Source organism: Aethalodelphis obliquidens, unplaced genomic scaffold (assembly GCF_003676395.1).
Source record: "Aethalodelphis obliquidens isolate GAN/ISIS:26980383/991018 unplaced genomic scaffold, ASM367639v1 scaffold12, whole genome shotgun sequence".
In the NCBI taxonomy this organism is placed as follows: Eukaryota; Metazoa; Chordata; class Mammalia; order Artiodactyla; family Delphinidae; genus Aethalodelphis; species Aethalodelphis obliquidens.
The window spans coordinates 35882122-35909033 of record NW_020837956.1 but is presented as its reverse complement, the minus strand read 5'-3'; the positions used below and the strand labels follow the sequence as shown (position 1 = coordinate 35909033).

Sequence of the window (26912 nt, the reverse complement as noted above, 5' to 3'; positions counted from 1 at the left end):
CAATTTCGTTTCTATGGCTGAGTAATACCCCATTGTATACATGTGCCACATCTTCTCTATCCATTCATCTGTCGATGGACACTTGGGTTGCCTCCATGTCCCGGCTGTTGTAAATAGAGCTGCAGTCGTGCCATGTTAAAGGGGAGGGTGGCGGCTGCAGTATTCTCAGCACGGAGGGTGCAGGTGGAGGGCTCACCGCCAGGGGGCGCGGAGGGGAAGGAGGCTCCTCTACTGAAGCGTCCAGGAGGGGGCAGCAGGGGGGCAGCCTGGAGGAGGCAGGAGCAGAGAGCTGACCCGCCGATCCTGGAAAGCTGGTTCTGAGCAGGATGGGGAGGTGTTCACTAAACTGACCTGGAGGGAGGGCTGGCAGGGAAAGGGCTGGAAGGATCTGGAAGAACGTGCAAACCCTGAAACCAAGAGGGGAGTGGGCTGAGAAAGGGGTGCAGGGCGTGGAGGCTGGATGAGGGGCAAGGAGCATTCGTTCAGCCAGTGCTGATGGGGTGCCTGTTATCCGCCGTGCACTGGGGAGCCGTGAGTGAACAAGACGGATGCGGACCGCTGCCTGCAAGGAGCTCACAGGCTGGTCAGGGGAGGAGAGCTCAAAAGACGGGGTCCTTGTTCAGGAGGGTAATCTTCCAGAGCAACCTGCTGATGAATACGGTGCGATGACCGGATTGGAGGGCGGCAGAGGCAGGTTCCGTGTCCGGGCAGCAGAGTGATGGTCTAGCAACTGCACCTGGGAGCTGGAATGCCATCTCCTGGCATACATGTTGCCCGGGCTGTGAGATTGGTGAGAAGGCTGCAGACTTCCCTGTAGTAAGCGGGTAGAGCTGCGCTGGTGAGGTCGAGGGTGTGGGGTGGGTATCCAGGGCACTGGGAGCTCGGGGAGGAAGTTCAGGAGGGAAGGCAGGGCGAGGGTTACTGCGCGTCCGGGTAATAGGGGCTCTCCAGAAGCACTACAACCCTGTCCTCAGCGTCATCTGGGTGACCGGAGCTTTGGTGACAAGGAACAAAGAAGGAATGAGGGCGGTCCGCTGGGCCATCCTCTCACCCACGATCTAGCGCAGGTGTCCCCGCCATCCCTGCCAGCATCTGCCGGCCTCTGTGGCCCTCGCCTCTCGGGTTTGGTGGGGCCCCGCTCACCCAGTGTTCTAAGGCAACGGGACTAGGTGCGTCTTACGCTTGGTTACAGTGAAGCAATTAACAAATGGCCCTTTCACGTATTTACTTCACCTTTCTGCAGATCCACCAGGAGACCTCAGGACTTGAGTGAACACTTTGCACCATTAGCAGCCAGAAATGAGGACGGGAGAGCCAGGGGCTAGTTTATGGGCATTGACTGAGAAATTCAAACTAAGTAATACTAACAGGTCAGGCAGTAAAAGGGCATCTTAAGGCCAGCTTTCACATGCTGGGCTCCGGCATGAAGAAGCACAGGTGATAAGTATCGAACATCCAAGCCTTTGCGCACTGGTAGTATAGACATGTATTGTAAAAACACTGAGAGTCACAGAATGCGTGTTCCTGTTGATGTAGTGCTCAGTGTGTTTTGAGATACCACCACACGAAGAGCTGCCAGCAGGTGGTTTCAGAGGTACTCATGCACACAAAGTCCATTTAAAGTCCTTTCTGTCCACCCAAAACTCAGCAAAAGGAATTCACAATCTCGATAAACCAGATTTGCGTGTGTGTGCGTGTGCTTTTTTCAGTGGAGAAAAGTATGTCAGCTAAGCTGGGTTTTAGACGAAGCTTTGGAGTCAGAATATTTAGTCAAACAGCCTCCATTCAGCTTGACCCCTCACCACCTGATGATTCCACACACCCCAGAGACCCCGTGGCTCTATAGTCAAAAAACTGTCACCATCAGAAGTGGGTGAGCATATTCTAGAGATCTTTCCACACACAAGGATCTAGCAATTAGCCTCACTTCTGACCGCAGACATTGCACTCGAGTTTTCTTTTCCTGAGCTATGCTGCCTCGTTTTTCATTCTCACTACAGTGTCAGGTTCATTTTACCCGTATCTGCAGTAACTCCTCTGCACTTTGAACAGGTATGGATTGCCAGTGAACTTCCAGGCGGTTCTCCTCCAGCCGCATAAGAAGTCATCCACCAAACGTTTAAGAGAGGTTCTGAACTCCGTCTTCAGACATCTGGATGAAGTTGGAGCCGCAAGTATATTGGATGTAGGTATATTTTTATCCAGAAAGAGCTGCCTTTCTACAGTAAGGTCAGCCTCTCCACATGGGAGGTACTTTCCAAAAGTGGTACCTGCCAGACTGTTAGGAAAATCTACACTTTACAAATGTGAAAGTTTAACAAGAGGCTGTGTGTGTGTTTGGGGTAGGGGGCGGACGGTGGGGCAGAAAATACAGTCAATGCCTAGAGAGCTTTCCTCAAACAGAAAAGTAAAACAAGAAACGAATTCATGCACTTAGAATGTGACCATGTCTTTTGCAGGCATCCGTGGAGATCCCTGGATTGCAACTCAGCAACCAAGACTACTTTCCTTACGTCTATTTCCACATCGACCTTGGTCTTCTTGACTAGAAAGATGAGCCGGCACTGCTAAACTTGCATATTTGTGCAAATTACCACAGACACTTCTTTCCTTTAGCCAGAGAAGAGTTTAAGTATCCTACAGAATTTAAATTTTTAGAGAAATATTGCTCACAAAAATTAGTTACAGTTGTATTTATTTTTTTTAAGTTACAATAAAGAAATGTTCTCAATCCTTTGAATTGTCTCTTCATTTACAGTCTAACAGATTCAAAGCTTCACTTTTCTGAATGTTTTACATAAATGGGGACTTCCTATAAACTGCTAACCTGCCGCTTATTTCACGTCTTAAGGGACATTTTGTGAGGGTTTAATAATAGCGTATTAAAAGCCGTGAGCTAACTGTATTCCCAGCTGTATACCCTAGCAGCCGCTGGTGATGGCCCGAAGACGAACAGCGGGGGCGGGATGCAGCTCTCACTCGACCATCGTTTCTCATCCTCTGTGTAAGCTCGCTTTACGCTTCACTCACAGTTGACGCTCAGCCTTGCAGGACACGTGTAAACTCTGTGTGGTGGCAGGCATCCAGACGGTGCCATGTGAACCACAGGTTTACAGGGAGGAGAGACATCAAGGTCATCCCTTCATAGTACTAATTTACTGAATTTAGGATGTGGACACTAATTTCATACATTTATTGGCATTGTCCAAAATAGTTTTATTCTTTAATGGAAAAAAGCAATTAATATTCAAAGGAAAGGATCACATTAAAAAACCTGGTATGTAAGAAACAGCCTCCAAGAACATTCAAGCAGCAGTCAGAGGGAGGGAAAAACGCTTAAACAGCCCATCAGTTTTCTTCAAAATATTATTTGACAGAAACAACCCAATTCACTGGCTGTGACAATTCACAGAATTTTTCACTGTTTTCTTGAGACGCAGAAGTTCACTGTTGCAGTGTTTTCAAATGACCAATCAGTGTTACTTCTTGGTTAAAAAGGCCACTGGTAGATCCATCTGATTGGAAAGAATGTTCCTTCACTGCTGGAAAATCCGCTCCCAAGAAAAGAAAACTCGAGTCTGTGCAGCACCTCTCATAACTCATCTTTCTCCAGGTCGTCGAGCTCCACGTCACTCAGGTCAATGTCGTCCTCCACGGGAAGCTGTAAAACGGAAAGCCACCATCAGGCCCTGCAGGGTCTACACGGAACCACAGACAGGGCGACCTGGAAGTCTGGCATCTCAGTTTACAGAGCACTGAACTTCCAGAGGGGCTCTGGTCACAAGTTTCTCCCCAGTCCAGCTCCTGCTTTTAAGTTTGCCTATTATTATATAGATAGAAAACTAACAGCTATTTAACTGGTCCTTTGGAGGGGGGTGGGCAGAAGTGTACCGGAATAAATGCTCATTTCAAAGCTACAATCTCGTGCTTCTCTCAGAGTTAATGAATTCTAGCTCAAACGTTCACTTTACAGGTAACAGTCAGGAAAGCAACCTCGCTGAAATCGATCTCGGTGTCTCTGTCGCGAATATCCTATGCCACGTAGCACCGTGTAATACGGAGGATGGGATGAAGGGTCTTGCGACAAAGAACACCCCAAAAGGCCCGTGAGGGTGATTCTTCAGGTTATGCTCACGGCAAGGCTTAGGTGTGATGCAAAGGTCTGGTTTACAAGTAGCAAAGATGCACAGGGATCGGGAAAGTAAGGGGCTGGACCAAAGCCCCGACAGCGAGTCCTGCTCACACACAGCTCGGCCCCGGGACTCACCTCGCCGTCCTTGCCGTCCCAGGGCTCTCTGGTGCTGATGGCAGGGAAGACCCCACCTCCCACGGGGGCTGTAGATCCACGCCCAAAAGACAGCTCCCTTAGGGGAAAGTGAGCAGAGCACGGGGTTAACGACGGACTGCTGGTGCGGATGGAGAAACAACTTTTCAAAAGTAACGATTTCCCTACTCCCTGCTATGTCCGCACAGAGGCATTTCTCACCTCCCTCCCCGGAAAAGCACTTCATGAACAGTATTATCTTTTCAATCAGGGACAACAATGTAACCAGATGACAATATAATGACATTCCTGACTAAGGCCTTGGCAGTAGGTAAAGCCAGGTACTACCAATAATTAAAACAAAATAGCAAACATATCTTGCTAAAATACAACTTAAGTGTGTAAAAACGATCAAAGTTGACCCAGAACATGGTCTAGACCAACACTAACATTTGATTAACAAAATTCCACACTAACTTTAGAAAGGCTTTTTGAAAGATGGTACCTTAAAACTGAAATCCTTTTCTCAGATTTCTAACAGGAAGCAGAACCCACAGGCCCCCTCAATGATCTATAGGTGATGGTGGCAATTTTCACACATGTCAAGCTTTCAGACAGAAGAGTTGTACCACGAAACAGTGTGTTAGGTTTTGACTTTGGCAGGTATCAATAAACATTTCCCTGGAAGGATGTAGAGGCGATCACCAGACGGTGAGCAAGGCTGCTTTATAAAAGGCGCCCCCTTGGGCTTCCCTGGTGGCGCAGCGGTTGAGAGTCCGCCTGCTGATGCAGCGGACGCGGGTTCGTGCCCCGGTCCGGGAAGATCCCACATGCCGCGGAGCGGCTGGGCCCGTGAGCCATGGCCACTGAGCCTGCGCGCGTCTGGAGCCTGTGCTCTGCAACGGGAGAGGCCACAACAGTGAGAGGCCCGCGTATCGCAAAAAAAAAAAAAAAAAAAAGGCGCCTCCAGATATCCTCGGTGAAGGGTGCTTAGAATTAGGAGTTCGGGATTAACATTTACACACCACTATATATAAAACAGATAAACAACAAGGTCCTACTGTAGAGCACAGGGAACTATACGCAATACCTTGTAATAACCTATAATGGAAAAAGAAATGGAAAAATACATATATAAATATATGCATAACTGAATCACTTCGCTGTACACTTGAAACTAACACATTTGTAAATTAATTATACTTCGATTAAAAAAAAAGAATATGGGTAAAAGAAAAACAAACAGGATGTCAAGTTTCCTGTATGTGTCCGACAATAGTTACTGTGCACGGTAGGAAAACTGGGTAATTTTACCCGTCGCTTCTGGCTCCTTCGCACACTTGACAACGTGTGTCAGCGGTTCTGGAATTGAGGGCAATTTTTGCCCCCAGCGGACATCCGGCAAATGTCTGAAGACATTTCTGATTGTCACAACTCAAAAATCACTGAGTGTGAGTGTGTGTGTGTGTGTGTGTGTGTGTGCGTGTACACTGCTGGCATCCGGGGGTAGAGGCCAGGGATACTACTAAACATCCTATAATGCACAAGACAAACAACTACCCGGCCCAGAATGTTGAGAGTGCCCACGTTGAGCAACCTTGATGTACACATGCCAGTTACATTCAGAAAACAGGATTATAAATATGTAAAAGCCCACTTTACCACCATTCCATGAACTGTGCTGTATGGGTAGGACAGAGGTATTCAGCGCAATAAGTCAGACCTGTGTCACACGCAGGCTACTACGTCCGCCAGAATGGCTCAATTTACTAGGGAAAGGCACAGGACAATCCAGGCTCTGGTTTATGTGGGAAACACAAACCCGTGTATATAATAAAAAGTCAGCAGTTCTGCTTCTTACTAGTTGTGTCCTTAATCAGGTTATTTATTATCTCCCGACATCAGCCTCTAGGTTCCTACTTAATAATGTCAGCGGCAAAAGCAAACAGACTAGAGGAAAGATGTCAAACCTTCAAAAAGGAACAAAACCTTGAGGGCAGAGAGTTCAATCATCATTTAAAAAATAACAAAAAAGGTTTTTTAATTGCTCAATTACGCACTTGCCCTCTGGCTCCATCTTCCTTTTAGGCTAAATGCTAACAGATCTCTCTTCTAACTAAGAAAGCCTGGAGAAGCATGGCCACTGCCTTCAAACTGAATGGCCACGAACGCATATACCGGCTTGGCCAGAAAGTTCGCTTGACATCTTACAGAAAAACGTGAACGAACTTTCTGGCCAAGCCAATATATGACTCAGGCCCTTTTTCACTTCTGGGGGCGTAAAGTACAATTATATACTTGCCTTTTCTGGCTGCTACTCCAATAGAACACAACATGACTTTTTTTTTTGGCCACACCGTGCAGCTTGCAGGATCTCAGTTCCCCAACCAGGGACTGAACCCAGGCCATGGCAGTGACAGCCCGGAATCTTAACCACTAGGCCACCAGGGAACTCCCATAACATGACATTCTTAAGGAAAGATGCAGAAACCACTAATGTCACCTTGGGTTGACCACAGTGTTCAATTGCTGCCCCTACATTTATAAATTGTTAGTTTAGCTTCACTGTTACCATTAACTTCTATGGGCTGTTTGACGACCTGCGTATACGCACTGATGGTTTTTGTCCTTGGTTTTCCAATAGCCATGCAGAACGTGGCAGGTGTGTGGTTTTTCAAGTACGTACGCTGGTGCCTCTCGCCACCAAGCAGGTGTATCCGCCAGCTCTCTGCCAGGCCCCACCCCGGCCAGCTGGAAGCAGTCTCCTCACTAGTGACATGCTCCGTACAAGTTCAGTCTCCTTAGAAAAGAAGACTCACATGTGGCTAGAAACAAGCATACTGCCACGTTTTGTTTCCTTCCTATTCATTACCGCAGACTTTTCTCCACTGGTAATCTGAGGTTTTCTGTTAACTCCAAGACACAAAGTTTGAGAACCAGTGACCTGTATGATCTCAAGCAAAAGTAACTGTCTCAAGTTTACAACATGCTGTTGTTCCTGGAAGCATTTACCTCCTCTGTACTTTACGTGAGTCCAGAGGCTTAGTCTCAAGGTTACTTACTACTCTCCTATACTCAGAGCTCTAAGGTTTTCTAGATTGGAATTCGCTGTTGAAAAAGGATGAAGCACACTTATGAGTAGTCTTCCTGCCAATGTCCCTGAGGGTAGGGATGCCTTTCCTAACTGAAACTGTTCCAGAGACAAGAAGTCAATCGTTCATTCATAAATATTTACAAGAGCTTATTACCAGCCAGGCTCTACAGTGGCAACTAGGGGTAAGTTTTGTGTAAAAGATTCAAACTCTGTGGAACTCACAGTTAATAGGGAAGAGGCATTAATCAAATCACCACAAATCTAAGAAAAGTATGGGTTAACATTCTGTATTTGCCTAAATGAAGACTAAGTCAGTTTTAGGATGAGTTGAACAACAGGGCAGCTTAGCGAGCTCTGTAAATTGGTTTTGAGTCTGAGAACCTATCATATTGTTTGCACGTTTTGGAGTCACTTCAGTTAGTGCACTCATTTTCAAATAACTACATTCTAAATCCAATGCCCAGGGGTGGAAACTCTATCACCTGAAGTCAGGGGTACAAAGCAGCCTAGAGCGGGAGTGGGTGAGACGGGACTGCTTGTAGCCCATATGAGACCTTTATGAGAATGAGGACAAGCCCAATGCCAAGTGCACAGAATGGCGAGGTGGCCCGAGAGGAGGAATGTGCTAGTATCACTCACTAAGTAGAAGACTTCCACCGCACAGGAAGACGACTCCAAAGCTCTAATTTATAAACGTTAATTCTCTGAAATGTGAAATACAAAACTATTCCATTTATTGCCTAGTCTATATAAATCTAGTTTGGAACCAATTACCACAATAGAACCAAACAAAGAGACAAAACAAAAACAACTCAAAGAAGCAAGGAATTACCTGAGAAACTCATTAATGCCTTGCTCACTGAACGATCCCTTCAGAAGAGCAAATTTCATCTTGCGTGCGTTAATAGCCGCCATGGCGGGGTACCCAAACCCTCCGATCCCCAGCGCATTCTCAAGCTCAGGCTGGGCTCCGGCTTCCGTCCACAGCCACCTAGAAAAGCAGGTTGGTTTTAGGGCAAAGATCCCCTTTGAGTTGGTCAGAACCTGACTAACAATTAAAGAGCAGAAGATTACACATCTTTTGAATGAAATAGGTGAAAAAATAAATGAAAAATTCAAGATTAGTTTTTAAAATAATGTGTTCTAGATGTGCTCTGAAGTAACTACAGTTCCTCTCCTATGTTCCCTAGACCCTAACCCCGGAAGTCCCCCAAATGGACTGGTCTATCTCTAGGACTGTTTTTCCCCTCAGTCCCCAAAATACTGTCCAACAAACCTGATGAATTTTCTCTGTCACCTGAAATCCTACCAACATCGTTTGGGTTATTAAGCACATTCTTCAGCAGTGTAACAACTTCTTTTTAAAAGTTAAGGATATGCCATTATTTAATACATACAAGAATGCTCAACCACATCTCTGCCCTTGGGGCTTCCCGGGCTGTCCGGTCCCTGGTCGGGGTAACATCCCACATGCCCCGCAGAGAGGCCACAAGAAAAAAAAGGAGAAAACGCTAAAAAAAAACCTCTTCCCTCCACTCATACAAGGGAGAAGAATAAGGAACTTGGGCATGCAGCCTTCTGCAGGCACACAGTAAACACCTGCTGGACTAACGGAGGCGGTGTGAGGCCACTGAGAGAGGGACAGCAGGGACACGTGGTGCCTGGGACAGCAGTGGATACGGACGACATGGAGCAAAAAGATTATTAATACAATGGAAACAGAGACAAGCTTTGTTTTAAACATTTGCCTGCGTCCGGCCCTCACTCAGAAGAGGGTACACACCTCTGCTTCTGCTTTCTTTATCTAGCTTTCGAGGCTCTGCTAGAATTGAACTCTGTCACTAATGGCGTTTTTCCCTGCTAGCCTAGAACCAACCGCCATCAGAACACGATTCCTCTAAGAAAAAGTGCACTGGGGTACAAATGAGTGTGTTATAAATAAGAGGCCTGCATGACTTCATTTCCTCCTAGGTGGTCAGTGTTTTTATATCCTAAATAGAAAAACATGCCAAAGTGAGCCCAGGAACAGAGCCTACAGAAAACACAGAGGGAGCCGCTTTTGCGCAGCGCTGCACTCTTCCACCCGGACGACACTGAGACAGTTCGATAACTTACCCCCATATTTTCTTTTTGTATTTGTCTGCCAACTTCAGAAGAACTTCCAAGTAAGAATTTCTGCCTGCAGCTCCTGATGTAAATGGACAAAAAAATTTTAAGGTAAAAATAAAGGAATGGGTAAAATTAATCTGTCAATTAAGCGTTCTCAGAGCGAGGAACACAGCACAACGAATGGAAAGCGGCGCGCCATACCCGTGTCTAGAATATGCGGCAGCACAGCCACGACGCAGAGCTGGTACTCCTCGCACGCCTTCCTGGCGATGTCCTCGCTGAGGATCTGCGGGGCGCAGAAGACAGGGTGTTGGAAGGCCACGTGACACAAAGCCCAGAGGTAAGCTGGCGTGAGCACCGTCACTCTCGTTACGCGCAAAGCAACTCAAGAGCTAGATAAGCCTCTTCCCAAGTAACACTTCTGTGTGCGTTACAGAAACACCACGAGACGTTCTGTGAAGACTTCTGCTTTTATCCCTCAGCCATCTATCCGCGGTGGTGCTGAGGCATTTGTATACACACACGGACGGTCAGAATACCTGCGCGTAGCCTGGCTACGACATTTAGTCGTTTGGACAGATAAAAAAGACACATTTACACGTATCATACATTCACATGAATTTGAGGCTCTCTGTGCCTGTGTCCCCATATTTAAAATGGAGATTAAAAACAGTATCTACCTCTAAGTGTTCAGAGGAGAATTAAATGAGAAAAGTCCACACAGACGCACCAGAACCGTGCTTGTCACATGGTCAGGTGCTCAATGGATGTTAGCTATTGTTTTGAGAGCAATAAATGAAAGAATGGATTCGTTCTATTTTTAAGACGCTAAGGTACACTTCTGCTCACAGTGCGATTATTTTGGCACTAAAACTTATGACAGGCAGCCATTTTCAGACAAGTTTTCCCCATCTGAAAGTACAAAAACACTCTAAAGAGAGAATTTTAAAAGAGAAGAGAAAGAGCTTACTGGAAAAGACAGCAAGCTATTACTGCTTTACTATCCTCTATCATCAGCCCGGAAAAGCTTCCCTTACTACAAGTGATTGAAGAGGTTTAATTACCTCAAGGAGCTCAGGAGGCGGAGCGTTATCAGAAAACAAATCAAGGGCCCGGGAAACGATGTCGGATCGCGTCCGTCCGCCATCATAATCCACGGGAGACTCGCCTTTCTGAAATACCTTGATTGTAGGAAATCCCCTAATCTATTAAAAAATATCAGAGTACAAATCAAATTACCATTTCATAAGAAATAAGATCTTTATGGTTTCTAAAACTACCTTACAGGTAATTTAATGTTAACAAAAATATTCCCTAGCCTGCATCGATGTGTAAGGGACAGCACACAGAGGTCTGTTAATCAGGGGGTTTTAACAGTCTCACTGCCAGGCTTAGCCGAATCTTATTCAAACCCTGGATATATACTTAACACAGTCTATGTGCTCTAGAACAAATAAACCAATTTCAAAAGCTGTACGAATAACCCGCGAAAGCTCGGGCTCACATTAAACACATAGGCAGTGCGATACTGAAAACAAAACAAACAAAACTAAAAAGCCCCAACAGTCTTGAGTGCCAGATTCACTTGTTACAACAGTAAAACGATTTAATTTCGTCATTACAAAACGGCTAGCCTCCCCCCTCCCACGTCCTAGAAAGCCCAGGAGTACTAGATGGTGTAGCAGGTGAAAACACAGGGCACCTCACAAAGACATCAGCCTCGGAAGCACACGCACCTCGTATCGGCTGGCTAGAACCTGGTTAACGGTGGCGTCCACAGCTGCGAGCTTCACTTTTCCTTTCGTTTGCTCTTTTACCTCTGTAGCTGCCGCAGCCCATTCTGGCTCTAGACTGTAGAAAAATACCTGCGCTTTAACAGTGTATTTTAACTGTAAGCACAAATACTTTAACTGGTGTGTGCATTTCTGCCCAATCCGGTTAAATCACACTTGGGAAACACTCTGTGTGTAGCTTTACGAAAGGCATGATGCCCCCTTCACATTCACTTCCTGGTCCTTCGTCCACCACGCCCCCCAACTCTGGATGCCGGCTCCCTGTTAATCACTGAAAATATGACGAGAGGAAACACTCGGCCCTAATGCCGATGTTTAACATTCATTCAGAGCCAGAGCTTTTGGGGAGGAGATCCTGGAGGTTACCTATGACCTGGTTCAGCTCTTTCAAAGTGAGCCACGTGGACAGACTAAAAAGCACCTGACTTAAAAAAGCACCTGGTACAAAGCACTTACTTTTTGCAGTGTCCACACCAAGGAGCATAGAACTCAACCATCCAAACATCTTCGCTGTCAAGAACACTCTTATCAAAGGTGTCGTCCGTCAGCTCAATCACGTCCTTCTTACTTGAACTGTCACTTCTACCCTGTCATTTGTGACATTAAACCTTAAGTTACAACTTGGCCAAAACGAACACTAATCCTATTCTAAATATATGTATAACAATAATCATTTCTACAACTTAAAAGTTTTGAGTTCTTCTTTCAACTGAAAACTATTTTACTCAGATTGGGGACATTCCTTAATATTATTCTTTTTACTTGGCAAACAGTATTTACTTTCAAACAATTAGCAGTACACTCAGTGTAATAAGGAACGTGTATCTGAACTCCACCCCCCCCTTCTATCTTCATTAAGAGAAACCTCAGCATGGCTCAAAGAACCACCTTAATAACACCATTCTAATTTAGAACAGCGCTGGTTCATCCCAGAACATCCAGTTAGTACCTCTTCATAAAGTCCCTACCATTTAAGAAAGCTAAAAATAACATTTCATCCTTTTATCTTTTCAAGGAGTTTTCTTCAGTACTAAACCCACGAAGCAGTCAGGATCGATACAGTGCTTTCCGCTGCCTGGGCCAAAAGCCATGGGGGTAGGAAAGACAACTGTGCTCATTAAATGTCTAAGTCTGAAATAAAAGGCAAAATCATGAAATCTCTGGTGAGCTCTGAGTCTGTCTAAAGAAGCTAGTCTCACTGGCCTCCTAAGAGAGTGAAGGGCTGTGTGTACACACGCAGGCAGACCTTGGAGATACTGCGGGTTCGGTTCCAGGCCACTGCAATAAAGTGAGCATCGCAATAAAGCAACTCACATGAACGCTTTGGTTTCCTGGTGCACATAAAGGTTATGTCTACACTATACTGTAGTCTAGTAAGTGTGCACTAGCATTATATCTAAAAGACAATGACCATACAGTAATTAGAAAATACTTCAGTGCTGAAAAATGCTAACCCTTATCTGAGCCTTCAGCAAATCATAATCTTTTTGTAATAGTAACACCAAAGATCACCGATCAAGATCACCATAAATATAATGAAAAACTCTGAAACATTGCCAGAATCTCCAAAATGCGACACAGTGAGCAAATGCTGCTGCAAAAATGGCACCAAGAGGCTTGCTCGACACAAGGCCGCCACAGACCTTCTCTCTGTAAAAAGTGCAACACGACGAGGTGTGCCTGTGTGTACCAGGAAGAATTCAATGCCTTTTCGCAAGAACATAACTACGCCACATTTCACACACAGGAATCTGTAATACCAATCCAGAGAACAGGAATCTTCTTCCCTGTCCATTTATGTAAAGATGCCCAGGGATTTCAGCCCGACTGCCACAGACACGGGCCAGGAGGTCATCCAAATTTCATCCACGTTTGCCCAAAGCTGACCTGGAGGAGAGCTGGTCTCCCTCTCTCCACTTTGCAACTACAAACGCCATGGAAGCCAGATTCCCACTCCCACGGCCTGGGGCTCTTTCTCCCACTGTAGGCCAAACTCTTGTCCTTCGGCCCTGGGCCAAGGAAGCCGTCTCGGGCCGTGGTTCCCGGCCTGCGGCTGTGGCGGATGCCCTAGGACTGGCTATGGCGACAGTGATTCTGAGGGGCCACGCGAGTAGGCTGGGTGTCTGACTCCCTTTTGGAGGGAATCAACCTCCTATTACTTTTTAACCGAAAGTCCACCAATTTAAAATATTTTAAGAAGTAATTACCTTCTACGCGGAGTTTACAGTCAGGCTTAAAGATCACGCCACATTAAAAACTGACATTATACACAGCCTTACTTGCTTTCCAGAACTATATCCACCACTCCTGCCTCCAAGGCGGCCCTTTACGAGCTGGCGCAGAGCACCGAGAGCAGCGTCTACGATGGCTTCACCAGTTCTGCCACCTACGGGAAGACAACGGGCCATCAGGTGAGCGGGGGCGGGCGGGCTGGGAGCCTACATCGGATGCTACCTGAAGACTTGAACCTTTACATACCTGTCAGCTTCATCTGATGTTCAAACAGACCTAACACCACGTGTATCTTTAAGACAGCCAGTTTCTTCCAGAATGTATTTCCTGCTAGACTTTATGCTGGGAAAAACTAAATCCTCTTCTTCAGTGTTAGGTTATTAGTGTGAACGAGGACATTCTGTTCACCCATAAATACCATCTACTATTGAGAACAGTTCACAAATGTTTACTGAATGTATAACACGTACACAGATGAAAAAGAAGGTTATCTAGTTCAGAGAGCAGGGGAAATTTCTAAACACAAAGTACCAAATGAGGCAAATGGAAAAACTATTTCTGAGATAATAACAAGTAGGATACGAGGGGTCCGAAGCTAAGAAACTGGAAAGCAATCCACTGTTTTCTACCTTGCTTAAAACACTTATTTTGGGCTTTTAGGCTCTGTAGCTGAACTTACTCCTAATATAGGAAGTAACAAGCCCCGTATTAAAGATAGTGACAATAGCCTTTGGAAGTTTACCAAAAACTATGTGCTCAAGAAGTTAGGGGACTATTAACTGACTCAGAAGAATATGGATAATATATGCCTTGAGACTATCTTCAGAGTTTAAAGGCAAAACTAACAAAATCTTTTTAGAAAGTTTCTTCTTTCTTCTCCTTTCTTAAAAATAGAGTTTTCTAATCAAACTGCCCAGGAAGAGATTAAAAACTTCTGGGAACGCTTCAGTCTTGACATTAGAAAGAAAATACACAACAGCAGCATTCGGAGTGTGTTCAGATCATCCTGCACTGCATCCTGGCTGAGATTACCAAGTATGTCACTTCCTGAGACAGAAAGGCAAGACCTCAACATAAAAACAGCCTTCTGCTCCTTATCTACTGCAGACACCTCCACCTTCTGAACCAGTGCCCCTTCCACCACCAATCTCCACCTGGAAATATACCAAATCAAGAAAAACACTAGGGGGACTTCCCTGGTGGCACAGTGGTTAAGAATCTACCTGCCAATGCAGGGGACATGGGTTTGATCTCTGGTCCGGGAAGATCCCACATGCCATGGAGCAACTAAGCCCATGCGCCGCAACTACTGAGCCTGTGCTCTAAAGCCCACGAGCCACAACTACTGAGCCCACGTGGCACAACTACTGAAGCCCGCACGCCTAGAGTCCGTGCTCCGTAACAAGAGAAGCCACCGCAATGAGAAGCCTGTGCACCGCAACAAAGAGTAGCCCCCGCTCACTGCAACTAGAGAAAGCCTGCGCACAGCAAGGAAGACCCAACGCAGCCAAATAATTTTTTTTAAAGTGAAAATATAAAAAAGAAAAAAAGAGAAAAAAAAAGAAATACACTAGGGAAAAAGACAGAGAGGGTTTTCTCACTCTAGACCAAGGGTGAGCAAACTGTTCCTGCAAAAGACCAAACAGTAATTATTTTCATCTTTGCAGGCCATACTGCTGCAGCTACTCAATTCTGCTGTTTTAGTGTGAAAGTAGGCATAGACCATATGAATGAACAAGCGTGACTGTGTTGTGAAAAACTTCATTTACAAAAACAAGCAGCAGGACAAACGCTAACCCCTGCTCTAAACATTCCATTTTTACAAGTTAGCGAAATGAACAAATTATATTCCAAAGCGGGTGGTTAGTCAGAAGAATGAAACTGATCATTTTATGGAACTTTAGAGCTGGGGGTCTAGGAGAAATGATGTGTCTAAGGCCTCATCCCCAAGTATTTTGACCCCCATCTTGGTGAGGTACCAACCACACCGACACTTACCAAGTTACATGCTTTACATGTACTATTTCAGTGAAACTTCCAGTAGCCTAAAACAGGTTTTCACATCCCCATTTTACAAACAAGAAGCAGATCCAGAGAGAGAAGGTATTCTGTTTAGCCAGCAGTTAAACCCAGGCCAGGCTGTCTTCAAAGCTCACACTATGGTTTCTCTGCTCCCTTCACATTCCCTTTTCTGAGAATGTTTTCTCAATCCGCTGGATACAATGCAGGACACCAAGTACAGATAAGACAACAGTCACTTTGTTTTTATCATGATGCTGATTCTCCCCGCCTCCAACCCTGAAAACTTGTTCCTCTCACATAAAGCAAAACCTAAGATTTTAGACTCTAAGTTTAGTCACTTACATGCCCCTTGTAACAAAATCTTTTTTAAAAAAAGATCAAATGAGCCATAATTTAAACTTTAAATACATTACGCCCAATACTTTTATTGGACCCTGGGTATGGCTCAACTTAGCAATTCTGTCTTAAATATGATGCTTGTGACATCTTAAATAACAGGCGATTCTGTAAAAGAACAGGGAATCTGAGCCAAGATCCTCTGCCCACTTGCCTCAGTGACTCACAGCAGATACAACTGACCACTGTCTATAAAATGAAGAACTTGTGGGACTTCTTTATTATCAATTGTTTAAAAGACTAAATAATAGCTTTAATATTCAGATACTATACATGTTTACAAGGCATAAAGATTCATGGGCAAAATACTCCATAGTAATAGCAATAGTTTAAACTGACTTCCAAATTACAGGACTCTTCTTTTTCCACGCTGATATGCTAGACCCGCCCCACAGTGAAGGGACGAGCAATCAGAGCAAGAAAACACTTGCAGATCTTTTCAAATATTAAGTAATTAAAGAAACTTATTAAATATTAACTAACTATAAAATATTCAGTAACTAGTATTTTTTAAAAACTGTAATGAAAAAGAGGGAAGCACGAAACATCATTACTCTCCCATTGCTAAGCCCGTGGGCCTAACCTAGTATAAACAGTAATAAAAAAACTTTTACCTGTTTGACACATATTAAGTCTTTAGAGCAACCCAGAAGAGGTAGGAATTACTCTATACCATTTGACAGATAAGGAAATTCAGGCACGAAGAGGGTGAAAAACTTGCAGGTAGCAGGGCCAACAGGTTATAGAGTCCCAGGTTCCCTATTTTCTACCTACCTGCTCAAATTAAAATTCCAACCAATGGAATGAAGTCATTAGGAAAAGTCCTTACCCTGATAATCTTCTGGTTGGTTTTTATTAGATCCAAAAATCTTAATGGTAGGAAATCCCTGAACGCCATATTGACCTCCCAGGGACTGATGTTTATCTGCGTCAACTGCACCAACTTTTACAACATCCTGTGGAAACATAAAAGAAATATCTATTTTTCTTTCAACCAGAGCAGATTCCACAAGAACCCATCATCTGATGATATAGACTCAGAGACAAGATAGTAAAGGTTCCATTTGCCAACAGAATCAATGAGAACTTTAGCCTGGGAAACCATTCCTTAATGGAAAGCTGGGCAACATGCAAGTCAGCCTGTGAGGAAACTGTGCAGCTCCCAGAACTAGCACGGCTAAGCATAATCATGCCATTTAACTGGGCAACAGAATTAACAAAAGTAGACAAGATAAAAATTAGAATGTACAGTATCCCTTTGCTCCCTACATAATTTTGGCACCAGAACAAGAGTATTGGGCTTCAATATGCAGATTAACTTCCTATTGTACATTAAGTCCATTTGCTTAATTAAACTTATTTTAACATACACAGGTGAATGTGGACATCTCAGAAACTCACTTTTAATGCAGTTGCTACTTTCTTCCATTCTGGTGTTAACCTTTGGCAGTGGCCACACCTTTCAGGGGATGAAAACACAAAGAAGGCAACAGTTAAGTCCTTGATTCCCAATTCAAGAAACGTTCACCAACAGTCTACTGAGTGACATGCCCTGAGGGTGGGGACCTGCAGGGAGAAGAGCACTAAAAACCATGATCGGTGACCTAAAGGAACTCACTGTCCTGATTCTACTATGATCCTCTTTCATATCATCATAAAAAAGCTTCCAAATTACTGCTGAGTTAAAGTGTATTTAAAGAGTTTAAACAAACACTATCATTCATAACTCTCTCCCTGAGTGGAAACTTTAGTGTTTATCTGGTCAAATGTGTCTCATGTGCGGTCCCAGTTGTATGGCTTAGCAAAGTGCAGGTTCTTGGGCCCCAAGAAACCAGAGTTCCTAGAGAAGGGGTTCAGGAACCTGTATTTTAATAAGTTCTACTAGCGACTCTTAAATCTATTAAGGTTTGATAGTCCCTGATCTAGTCCAAACTTTTCATTTTATAGATGAGGCAACTGTTTTAGAGTCTAGATCTCCAGTGCCTAAATCTCAACGTTCTTTGGCTCCCACAAGCAGCTTGTAGAGGTAAAAATGCACATGTAATCCCCATTTAGTATGGCTAACAAGTGAAAAGCACTTGATACCGCAAGGTGGTGATAAAAGAACACGAATGAGTGACAGTCACATGAACACAAGGAAAAATAATCTTAATCTTTTAGGTACCAGTACTTGCAAAGAATTATCATGAAATATAACACACATAGAAAACTGCTTTTAAACATTATATATACAGAAATCTGTTATGTTTAAATCAGTCATCGAGGTTATAGGTAGCTGTATTATTTTCATCACTGTATAATACCCATTGTATGAAGACAGCATAGCTAGTTTATCTATATAGGTGACTTTTTCCTTTTTTAAACAAAGTATATTTTCTTCTAATTAAGTCTCTAAGGAGCTAATGAGCCAATGCCACGTGCCAGCACCACGATGAGCACTCTTCATACAGGATTTCATTTAATCAGCACAACCACCCTGCAAGCAGGCTTTGTCATTTTCATTTTACAGATGATGAAACAGAGCCTGAGAAGTTAAGAAACCCTCCCAATACCACCCAGTGACAAAGCTGCCTGACAGGTTTTCCTGGCTCCAGATCCCACATTCTTAATCACTATATAACATCACCTTTCACAGGGGCTTAAGTTTAATCCAATATTTTATTTTATTTATTTATTTTTGGCTGCATTGGTCTTCATTGCTGTGCACGGGCTTTCTCTAGTTGCGGCAAGTGGGGGCTGCTCTTCGTTGTGGTGCACCGGCTTCTCACCGCGCAGCCTCTCTTGCTGCGGAGCACAGGCTCCACGCGTGCAGGCTTCAGTAGCTGTGGCGCACGGGCTTAGTTGCTCCACAGCATGTGGGATCTTCCCAGACCAGGGCTCGAACCCGTGTCACCTGTGTTGGCAAGTGGATTCTTAACCACTGCGCTACCAGGGAAGTCCAATCCAATATTTTAAAAGTCAGGATCTTTCAGCAAAACGTCCTGAAATGCTGATCCTACATACTACATATACAGTATGTTTTGCTATTTAGGTGAGCTACTTAGAAGTCCACAAGTCAAAATTTTACAGGACTTTGTGCCTCTTTAATTTCAATTTATTCTAATGAAATAAGGACTCAAATCGGAGATTGTCAGAGTATATACCCCCTTCAATTCCAATGTAAAGCAATGTAAAGACAGATCAAAATGCCACAAATATAAATATAGCAGCACACCCTGTAACTCAAGGGTTCTTCAACTGGGGTCTAAGAATCCCCAAAGGACTGGTGGATAAAAATTGAGGGGCTCTGTGAACTTTGATGGGGAAAGAAAAAATCCTGTATTTTCATTAACCTGTAATTGAAATTTAGGATTTCCTTCAGTTATAAACATTAACAACATATCATAGTTGGTTAGTACTTGTGACTGTCACAAATAAAAATCAGAGCTATTTTCTTATCACCACTATAGTTGTTGCAGGTATCTTTAAACATCATTTATGTTCATCACTGTTTCAGTATTATGGTAACTAGCTGTTAGATGTTGGTATTTACGTTCCAGTAAATAAGTAGTACATAATCATATCAAGATTTATTTTGCTATTTTAATAATGTTATTCCAACATTTTAGGTTTCCTTTGTGATCCTATAGCCTTTATTTTATACATGTGTATTTGTTGGTTTTTTGTTTTGTTTCCGTTAAAGGTTTTAACTACATAAATAATACTGCATTTTGACTGCACAGATGACCCTTGAATAACATGGGGGTTAGAAGTGCTGACCCTCTGCAGTGGAAAATCTGCATGTAACTTTACAGTCAGCCCTCTGTATCCATGGATTCAACTAACAGTGGATTGTGTAACACTGCAGTACAAATTTGTTGGAAAAAAAAGAAAAATCCACATGTAAGTGGACTTGGCGCAGTTCACACCTGTGCTGCTCAAGGGTCAGCTGTATGAAACTGGGCACTATTAATTTCAATGGTAATTACAAGTTTGTTCCCCTCCCCCCGCCCCAGAAACAGATGTAAGGCAAGAGAAGAGCTTTTAAATCAAACCAAATTTTCTAATTACATATTTTTGGAAGCAACCCTCTTCAAGAAACAAAATGGAGTCAACCACTGGTCCTTCCCTTTCCTTTGCCCGATATTCTCTCTGCATAAAGTCAATTTCCCGGGCTTCCCTGGTGGCACAGTGGTTGAGAGTCCGCCTGCCGATGCAGGGGACACGGGTTCGTGCCCTGGTCCGGGAAGATCCCACATGCCGCGGAGCGGCTGGGCCCGTGAGCCATGGCCGCTGAGCCTGCATGTCCGGAGCCTGCGCTCCGCAACGGGAGAGGCCACAACAGTGAGAGGCCCGCGAACCGCAAAAAAAAAAAAAAAAAAAAAATTCAATTTCCCTTCCATCTTCACCCCACTTACCTCATCATAAAGATGTATCTTCCTAAAATTATACGGGGTTTTTCCTTCCTTCTTTCTTGCAACTATTAGCTACTTCCACCATTTTTTTTGTCATTGGCTCAATCTCTGCACCCTTTAACAGACTCAATCAACAGTTTCCCTCTCCTCTACCTCTTTTATTTATTTATATTTTGCCATTATGAGATCTATTCTTATTAGTATTACATGGATGTGTCCTCTACCTCTTAATCAGTAAACTAGGTAAACGAGACGGCTGAATAAAATTACATTTTTATGTAGTATTTTTCTTAATTTTATAAAGTACCATAAATAACTGACAACTATTTTATAATACTTACCATGGAGCATAGAATTCTACAAGCCACAAACTATCACTCTGAATAACTTCTCGGTTGAAGTTTGACGGAGTTAATTCGATTACATCATCACTAGACGAATACAGACCATTAACTGCTATAAAGAGGGTACAGCTCATCAGACCTGGAGTAACAACAAAAAGCACACCATCAACATCAGGGTTCATGCTGACAGGAAATGTGGGCCACCAAAGTCCTTTTCAACGGACCAAGGCCCTTTACAGAGGACAGCCTGGGTCAGCTCTCTCCTAACCCTTCTCCCCAACTCCCACCCCCAGCCTGGCTGCTGCTGTAGCCCCTGGAATTTGAGTCCCCCCGGTGCAGTGCTGAACAAGGGAACAGACAGCCCACACCCTCATCTCTTGAGCTGCCTTGGGACCAGATTTAAATACTCTTCTTAGTGCTTTTCCTACACTAACACCTTCATTCTGTACAACCACACTCCATGAGGCAGTACTATTATCACCGTTTTATGGGCAAGGGCACTGGAAAATGGGGAAGTTACATCTAGCTCTGTGACCTTGGATAATCCACACGGTATTTGTTGTGTTATTCAGTTGCAGTATTAGCACGCTATCTTTATTAAAGCTTATTGATGGAAAAAATAATTATTTGCCTCCCCTACTAGACTGTGACTCTCTTAAGGGCAATGATTGTTTAAATATTTTTCTTTCTACTAACACTATCCATGGCACATCATCAGGCGCTCACAGTGTTGCAGGATGAGCTCCCAAAGAATGTTCATGTGAACAGTGTTATAAAGGAAGGACAGAGAGTCTGTATCATTAATAGCATAGTTTAGCCACACTGTGGACCAAGTGTATTTTTGTTGCTACTCTGGGAACTTACATGCAGATTATAACAATTACATAGAAAAACAAGTTCTGAATATTTAAAAAATCCAAGTTTTCTGAATTGGTAATGTCAGAATTTTACCTCCTTTAAATTTGTCTGTGTATGTATACACAGACACACAACATAAATTATATATGTTATATATGAAATTTTATAAAATATATAATTTGCTTTCTAACTGCATTGTCTAGTATCTCCAGAATAATGCTAAATAACAGAACGTTTTTTACTTTAATAGGTATATTTTCCCATTTGCTAGCTTTTGGGTTGAAACAGATAAACTTAATGATATTAAAGAAATTTCTATTACTTTCAACATCTATGAAGATGACCATATAATTTCCTTCTTTTAATCTCTTGATGCAAAGAATTATAAGAGACTCACCTGTCTTCTAAGAAAGCATGTGTGTATATGCCATCTTAGTCACAGTTTCACATGCTTACTGTGTAAACAGAATTTGGAAGATTTCAAATGGAACTTTTTGAACAACCCAATGGTAAACTTCTTCTGGAATAAGTGTATACTGGTGTTAATTGTTCTACTGCTAAATCCTCCACCTTATACTTACAAGGCACTTTGAATTTTTAAATCACTTTCAAACGCATTGGATCCACTTGATTTTTCACAGCACTACTAACGAGAACGTGGCAATCGTCCCTATTTTGTAAATAAGGAAACAAGGGCAGATAGAGAGCAAGTGGCCCGTCTGTGGTCACACATATAACTGGGAGAGCAGCTCCCTGACTTCTACTTCCAAGCTCTACCCATTAAACCATGTTGTCTTTTTAGTGTTCAAGATAAAAATGTTCAGTATGCCATGGGCATGAATAACAATGACACTGTTTGAGAACACTGCATTTGAATGATAGACATGACTAGTATTGCAGGAACTTAACTGTGGACCTTCCTAAGGGTGATGTGAAGCCACTAAAGGGTTACCATGCAGGGGGTAGGATCAGACTTGCTTTCTATAGAGTATTCTGGCTGCAGTGTGGACAGTGGATGGAGAATTATCAGGAGAGCGGTTTCACATAAACCAGGGGAAAGACGGAATGAGCAACAGTAACAAAGGCTACTGGGAGGTGAAGTAGGAACGACTGCAAACTGTCCACTGGATATAATGACAGAGAGGTCACTGGGGTCCCGGGCAGTTGAGGTACAGTAGTGAAAGTAAGCAGCAGTCAGGCTGCACAGGGCTGGAGAGAGCAGGAGGGGACAAGCTGTGAAAATCACACAATAACTCTTTAAACAAGTTTCTTAGAAAGAGCAGGAGACAGTAAGAAAATGGGGGATAGAAGGAAGCTTTCTTTTTAAAGATGGGAGTGAGCTGAGCACAAAGTGAAGAAATATGTGGAGGGAGAGGCTAAAGTACAGGGAATAATGTAACAAAATGCCTGAATTAGGAGGCTGGGAGGGAACCCAGAGTCAGAGACGGGGGTAGCTTGCAACCGAATGACCTCGTCTTCCATCTCAAGAGGTGGGAAAGGGTGTGGATGGAGGTCAAGCCAAACAAAGCGAGGCTCCCTTGCTAACTGCTGTGCAACATGGCAGCCGCTGGCCACACGTGGCTGCCCCCAACTGAGGTGTGCTGTAGGTGTAAACAGCACACCAAATCGCAAAGACTTGGTAGGGGAAAAAAGTAAATTATCTCATTAATATTTCTGATATTGATTTCCTCTTGAGGTGATATTTTAGATATACTGGATAAATAAATATATATTAAAATTAATCTCACCTACTTCTTTTTGTCTTTTTAAATGTGGCTACTAGAAAATATAACATTACATACAAACTTGGCACTATATTTCTATTGGATGGTGCTGCAGGGAAGATTACGGAGTTTGACATATTCAATAAAGCAAGTAAATCAAGAACCTAAGCAGAGACAGTCCTAGTTCTGAGTAAGCGTGAGAGGAAGACTGGTCTTAGGAAATCCTCTATGGAGATCTACTACGTTTAAAGACGTTTATCTTCTTTAAAAAAAAAATCCGTAGGAGTTATTAGTTTTTCAATATACTGAGCTCCTTGTGAAAGTTTCAAAAATGAGAAAAGCCAAAAAAAGAAAAACTATCAACAGTCCCACCAGAATGAACTATTAATATTTTGGTGGGTACTCTTAACTAACACATCTACACTATACAGAGGCCTAAAAATTTATATAAATGTGATCTTACTACATACATTCCCTTCTGTAACCTTTTTTCACTCAAAATAAGTTACATTTTCTACATAAGTAATTATGGATTACCCATTACCCCCCATGTAACCATTTTTAATGGCTGTATCATGTTCCTAATCCACTACTGACATAATTTGATGGTCTCCATTTTTCTCTATTAACAGGCCAATACTAAAAATTCTAATACTTCTTCCCTCCTCAAATAAATATGATTTCTTTAAGAGAAAATCTTACAAGGGGAATGGGGTATGGCTGACATTCTGATATATGTATCTGTCCAAGTACCCTCCAAAAACTGCAGTCTTAACTAAGAATAACACTCACACAGCGCTGTGTACCAGTAGCTCATCTACTCTATGTGGTGTGTATCATCACGCCCATTTTTAGCACAGACATGGAGCAGAAAAGGTAACTTGCCTAAGGCCACATAATTAGAAACAGCACCTTGCTATGCAACCCCAAATTTTAACCAAAGGGCTGGAGCCTACAGAAGCATAACCCCAGGAGGGGCATTCTATGGCCTGTGGCAGGAGAATTACCTTCTTTCCCTCCTCATGCCAATCAGGGACAGCAATAAACAATGTACCTCCTCCTCATGCTGTGTCAAGCAGGCCGGAGTCATCAAAGGATGAACCATGACTGTTTACCTCAGGAATGGGCCTCCTTGCTGTACAAAGATGGTCATGCCTAATGACACTCAGTAGGACATGAACTTGAGCTTTCCCCCCCCCCCCCAGTAAGGGGGCTGGACTTTTCTTATCTATAAAGTGGCCTGGTTCTCACAGGAGCATTCCCTCCTCATAAACGGCTGTCAGTGGAAATGTCTTGATGAAGGTTCAAGACCTAAGTTCCTCAGAAGGCAGTAAGACCTAGTAGGGTTACAAGGAAATCAAACATGCTACTCAGAAAAGCATTAGAAGAGGTACAAATTCCAACAGCTGAAAAGTAGTCAGCAACTACCCCCACAAAACCCCTCAGCCCACTTAAGATGATAAAAAGTAGGTCAAGACTGACCAATACCGTTCTGTTTCTAAAACTCACATGGCCATTCCACTCGCTGATAACGAGCACCGACGGGAAACCGGAACACCCAAGGGTCTAGAATCTATGTGAGCAGATGAGCTTGCCATCTGTGGCCTCCCATGATTCCTCCAGGGTAGTAAAGGATGTTATAAATCCACGTCACTAACATCTCTGTCCCACACCTGCTAGCAAGAGTACGTGGTCCCAAAGCACTCGTCCAGAAACCGAGAGGGCGCCCCAAAGGCTGACTACATTTATAATAATGAATTAACTGTAAGAATCCTACACTCTTCCACAGCCCTGTCTGAAGTCACTCGCAGGCAACTGTACAGAAACTAAGTTCTTTCCCCCTCATCTATTCTCTCTACGGTAATACGGCAAATGTTTCTAATACGGCAAATATTTCGATCTTGTTTACTCTCTTTAGACATATAAATTCCTTAATCCTGAGAACAACCCTATGGAGTACTAGCCCAGAGTGGTTAAGTAACTAGTTCCCAGCCACACAGCTAGTAGATGCGGGGGTGACGGAGAGGTGGGACTCAAACCCTGCTATCTGGATCCACAGTGTTCAGGTATCCACTGTCAGAGCACCTTGGCTGGGACCAAGGGGAGCCCAGGAAGGAACGGGATCCTCAACCACACTACTGTAGTCTCTAAAACTGACATTTACGTAAGTCCAGAAAGTCTGGGTTCAATTTGGTTGTTAGAAGTGCAACCACATTTAAAGTGCTCTTGCATCGTAAGACCCGCTTTAGGAAGGATTTATTTCAGGACCGGGTTTTGATAGTTCAGGTTTTTTACAAGTGGGAATTCCATAAAACAGGTGGTGAGGACAACTTTCAGTGTGAGAAGCCCGTGACTCTCCCGCACACACTCGAGGCCCAGAACAAGGTCCCCCTGCTAGGTGGCCCCCCAGTACCCAACCTCGGCCAGGGATCAGCCATAGCCGGTCTCTGGGCTCAAAGGCAGCTCCCGGCCTTCGCTCACACCCGGCCCGCCCAACGTCGCCCCTTCACCGGAGCCCGGCACCGGCCACTCGGCCCCACGCTCGGAGCTGTCCCAGGCGCCCTGGGTTCGAGCCCGGTCGCGGGGCTCCCGCCTCCGGCCGCGCTCGCGCACACGCTCCTCCCGGATGGGAGGAAGTCGCCCCCGCCAAGGGCGCCCTCATCTCCCCACGCGCCCCGCACTTTTCTGCCCGAGGGCCCGCGCAGGGGGCTCCGGCCAAGAGCAGCCCCAGTCCCCGGAGGTCCCCCACCGCCCCAGGGGCTTCCCCTACTGCGTCCTCCGCGTGGGCCGGGCCACCGACCCTCCCCGCCAGCGCGGGCCCGGCCAAGGCCACGCACCCGCTCGCTCCCCCGTCCGCGGCCCGCCACGGGGGTTCCCGGTCTCCCAGGCTGCCCCTCCACCCGCCCCGGACGAAGAGGCCTGCGCCTACCAAGCACCAGGCGAGCCATGCCGAGGTCCGGGGCCACCGCGTAGTCCAGCCACCGCCTCGTCCAGCCACCGCCTCCCCTCCGCCGTGCCGCGCCCCCGCCGCCTCACGTCCAGTCCTCGGCCCGCGAGGCAAACGCGGGGCGGTGCGACAGGGGAGGGCCGGAAGACGTCACCAAGCCGTGGCCGCGGCTTATTGGTCCCGACAGACTTCTCTCATTTGCATAGCCAATGGGAGGCAGCCGGGTAGAGGTTACCGGTTTGGGTTTTGAGGGGGCGGGGCGAGCGACGGAAGGAGGGACTAGCTGGGGGCGGGGCAGGCCAGCCCCTCCATCCCGCGTGTCCCTCACGTACCTACGGTGGCTCCTGGGCTCTCCGTCCTTTTCTCTCCAGGAGTACAGTACTTGGTTTGCCTCTCTGATCCTTAGGATTCTCTTTTCCCACTTGTTTCCAACGAGACCGTTTCCAACCCTCATTCATCCCTTGTTCCCCCCCACCCCCGACCCTTATCCTCTTTGTCTCTAGGGAGGATAAGTTTCTTTGGGCCCTCAGTACATCTACGACCTTATCAAATGACATATTAGTTTTTCCTGTGCCCGAACGAGTATTCAGTCATAAAACACTTGCTAAACACATACTGTATATAACATAATTCAACAAGTATTTATTTTGTTGAATTACTTTAAAAGTTCCCACGACCAGGGCACAAGACTGCAAAGCTTTTCACAGACAGGCACTCAGTTCTCTGTAGAAACCC

The 26912-nt window shown here is 44.6% G+C and overlaps 2 protein-coding genes across 5 annotated transcripts in view; one reads left to right on the top strand and one right to left on the bottom strand.

Annotated features, from left to right (window-relative positions):
* The window catches only part of ATP6V1C2 (ATPase H+ transporting V1 subunit C2), a 53490-nt gene extending 50543 nt beyond the window's left edge, over positions 1 to 2947 (top strand). For 2 of the 4 annotated variants that reach the window (XR_003434187.1, XR_003434189.1), the window contains one exon: positions 2053 to 2077. Coding sequence is in view for 2 of the 4 variants with exons in the window: in XM_027113813.1 (XP_026969614.1) it covers positions 2053 to 2185; positions 2460 to 2549 (223 nt within the window). In the remaining 2 variants the exon portion in view is untranslated. Of the gene's footprint in view, positions 1 to 2052; positions 2186 to 2459 lie in introns of those variants that run through there. The other 2 variants (XM_027113813.1, XM_027113815.1) reach the window with 2 other exon arrangements.
* A 216-nt stretch (positions 2948 to 3163) lies between these two features.
* PDIA6 (protein disulfide isomerase family A member 6) lies at positions 3164 to 26288 on the bottom strand. Its single transcript, XM_027113816.1, has 13 exons — positions 26160 to 26288; positions 20646 to 20787; positions 17312 to 17369; positions 16740 to 16866; positions 13540 to 13646; positions 11717 to 11847; positions 11204 to 11318; positions 10532 to 10672; positions 9669 to 9753; positions 9474 to 9546; positions 8191 to 8349; positions 4268 to 4364; positions 3164 to 3661 (listed from the first exon to the last, which is right to left on the bottom strand). Exons 1-13 carry the CDS (start codon positions 26176 to 26178, stop codon positions 3593 to 3595), a joined length of 1323 nt encoding a protein of 440 aa, XP_026969617.1. The 5' UTR covers positions 26179 to 26288; the 3' UTR covers positions 3164 to 3592.
* Between the last annotated feature and the right edge of the window lie 624 nt (positions 26289 to 26912).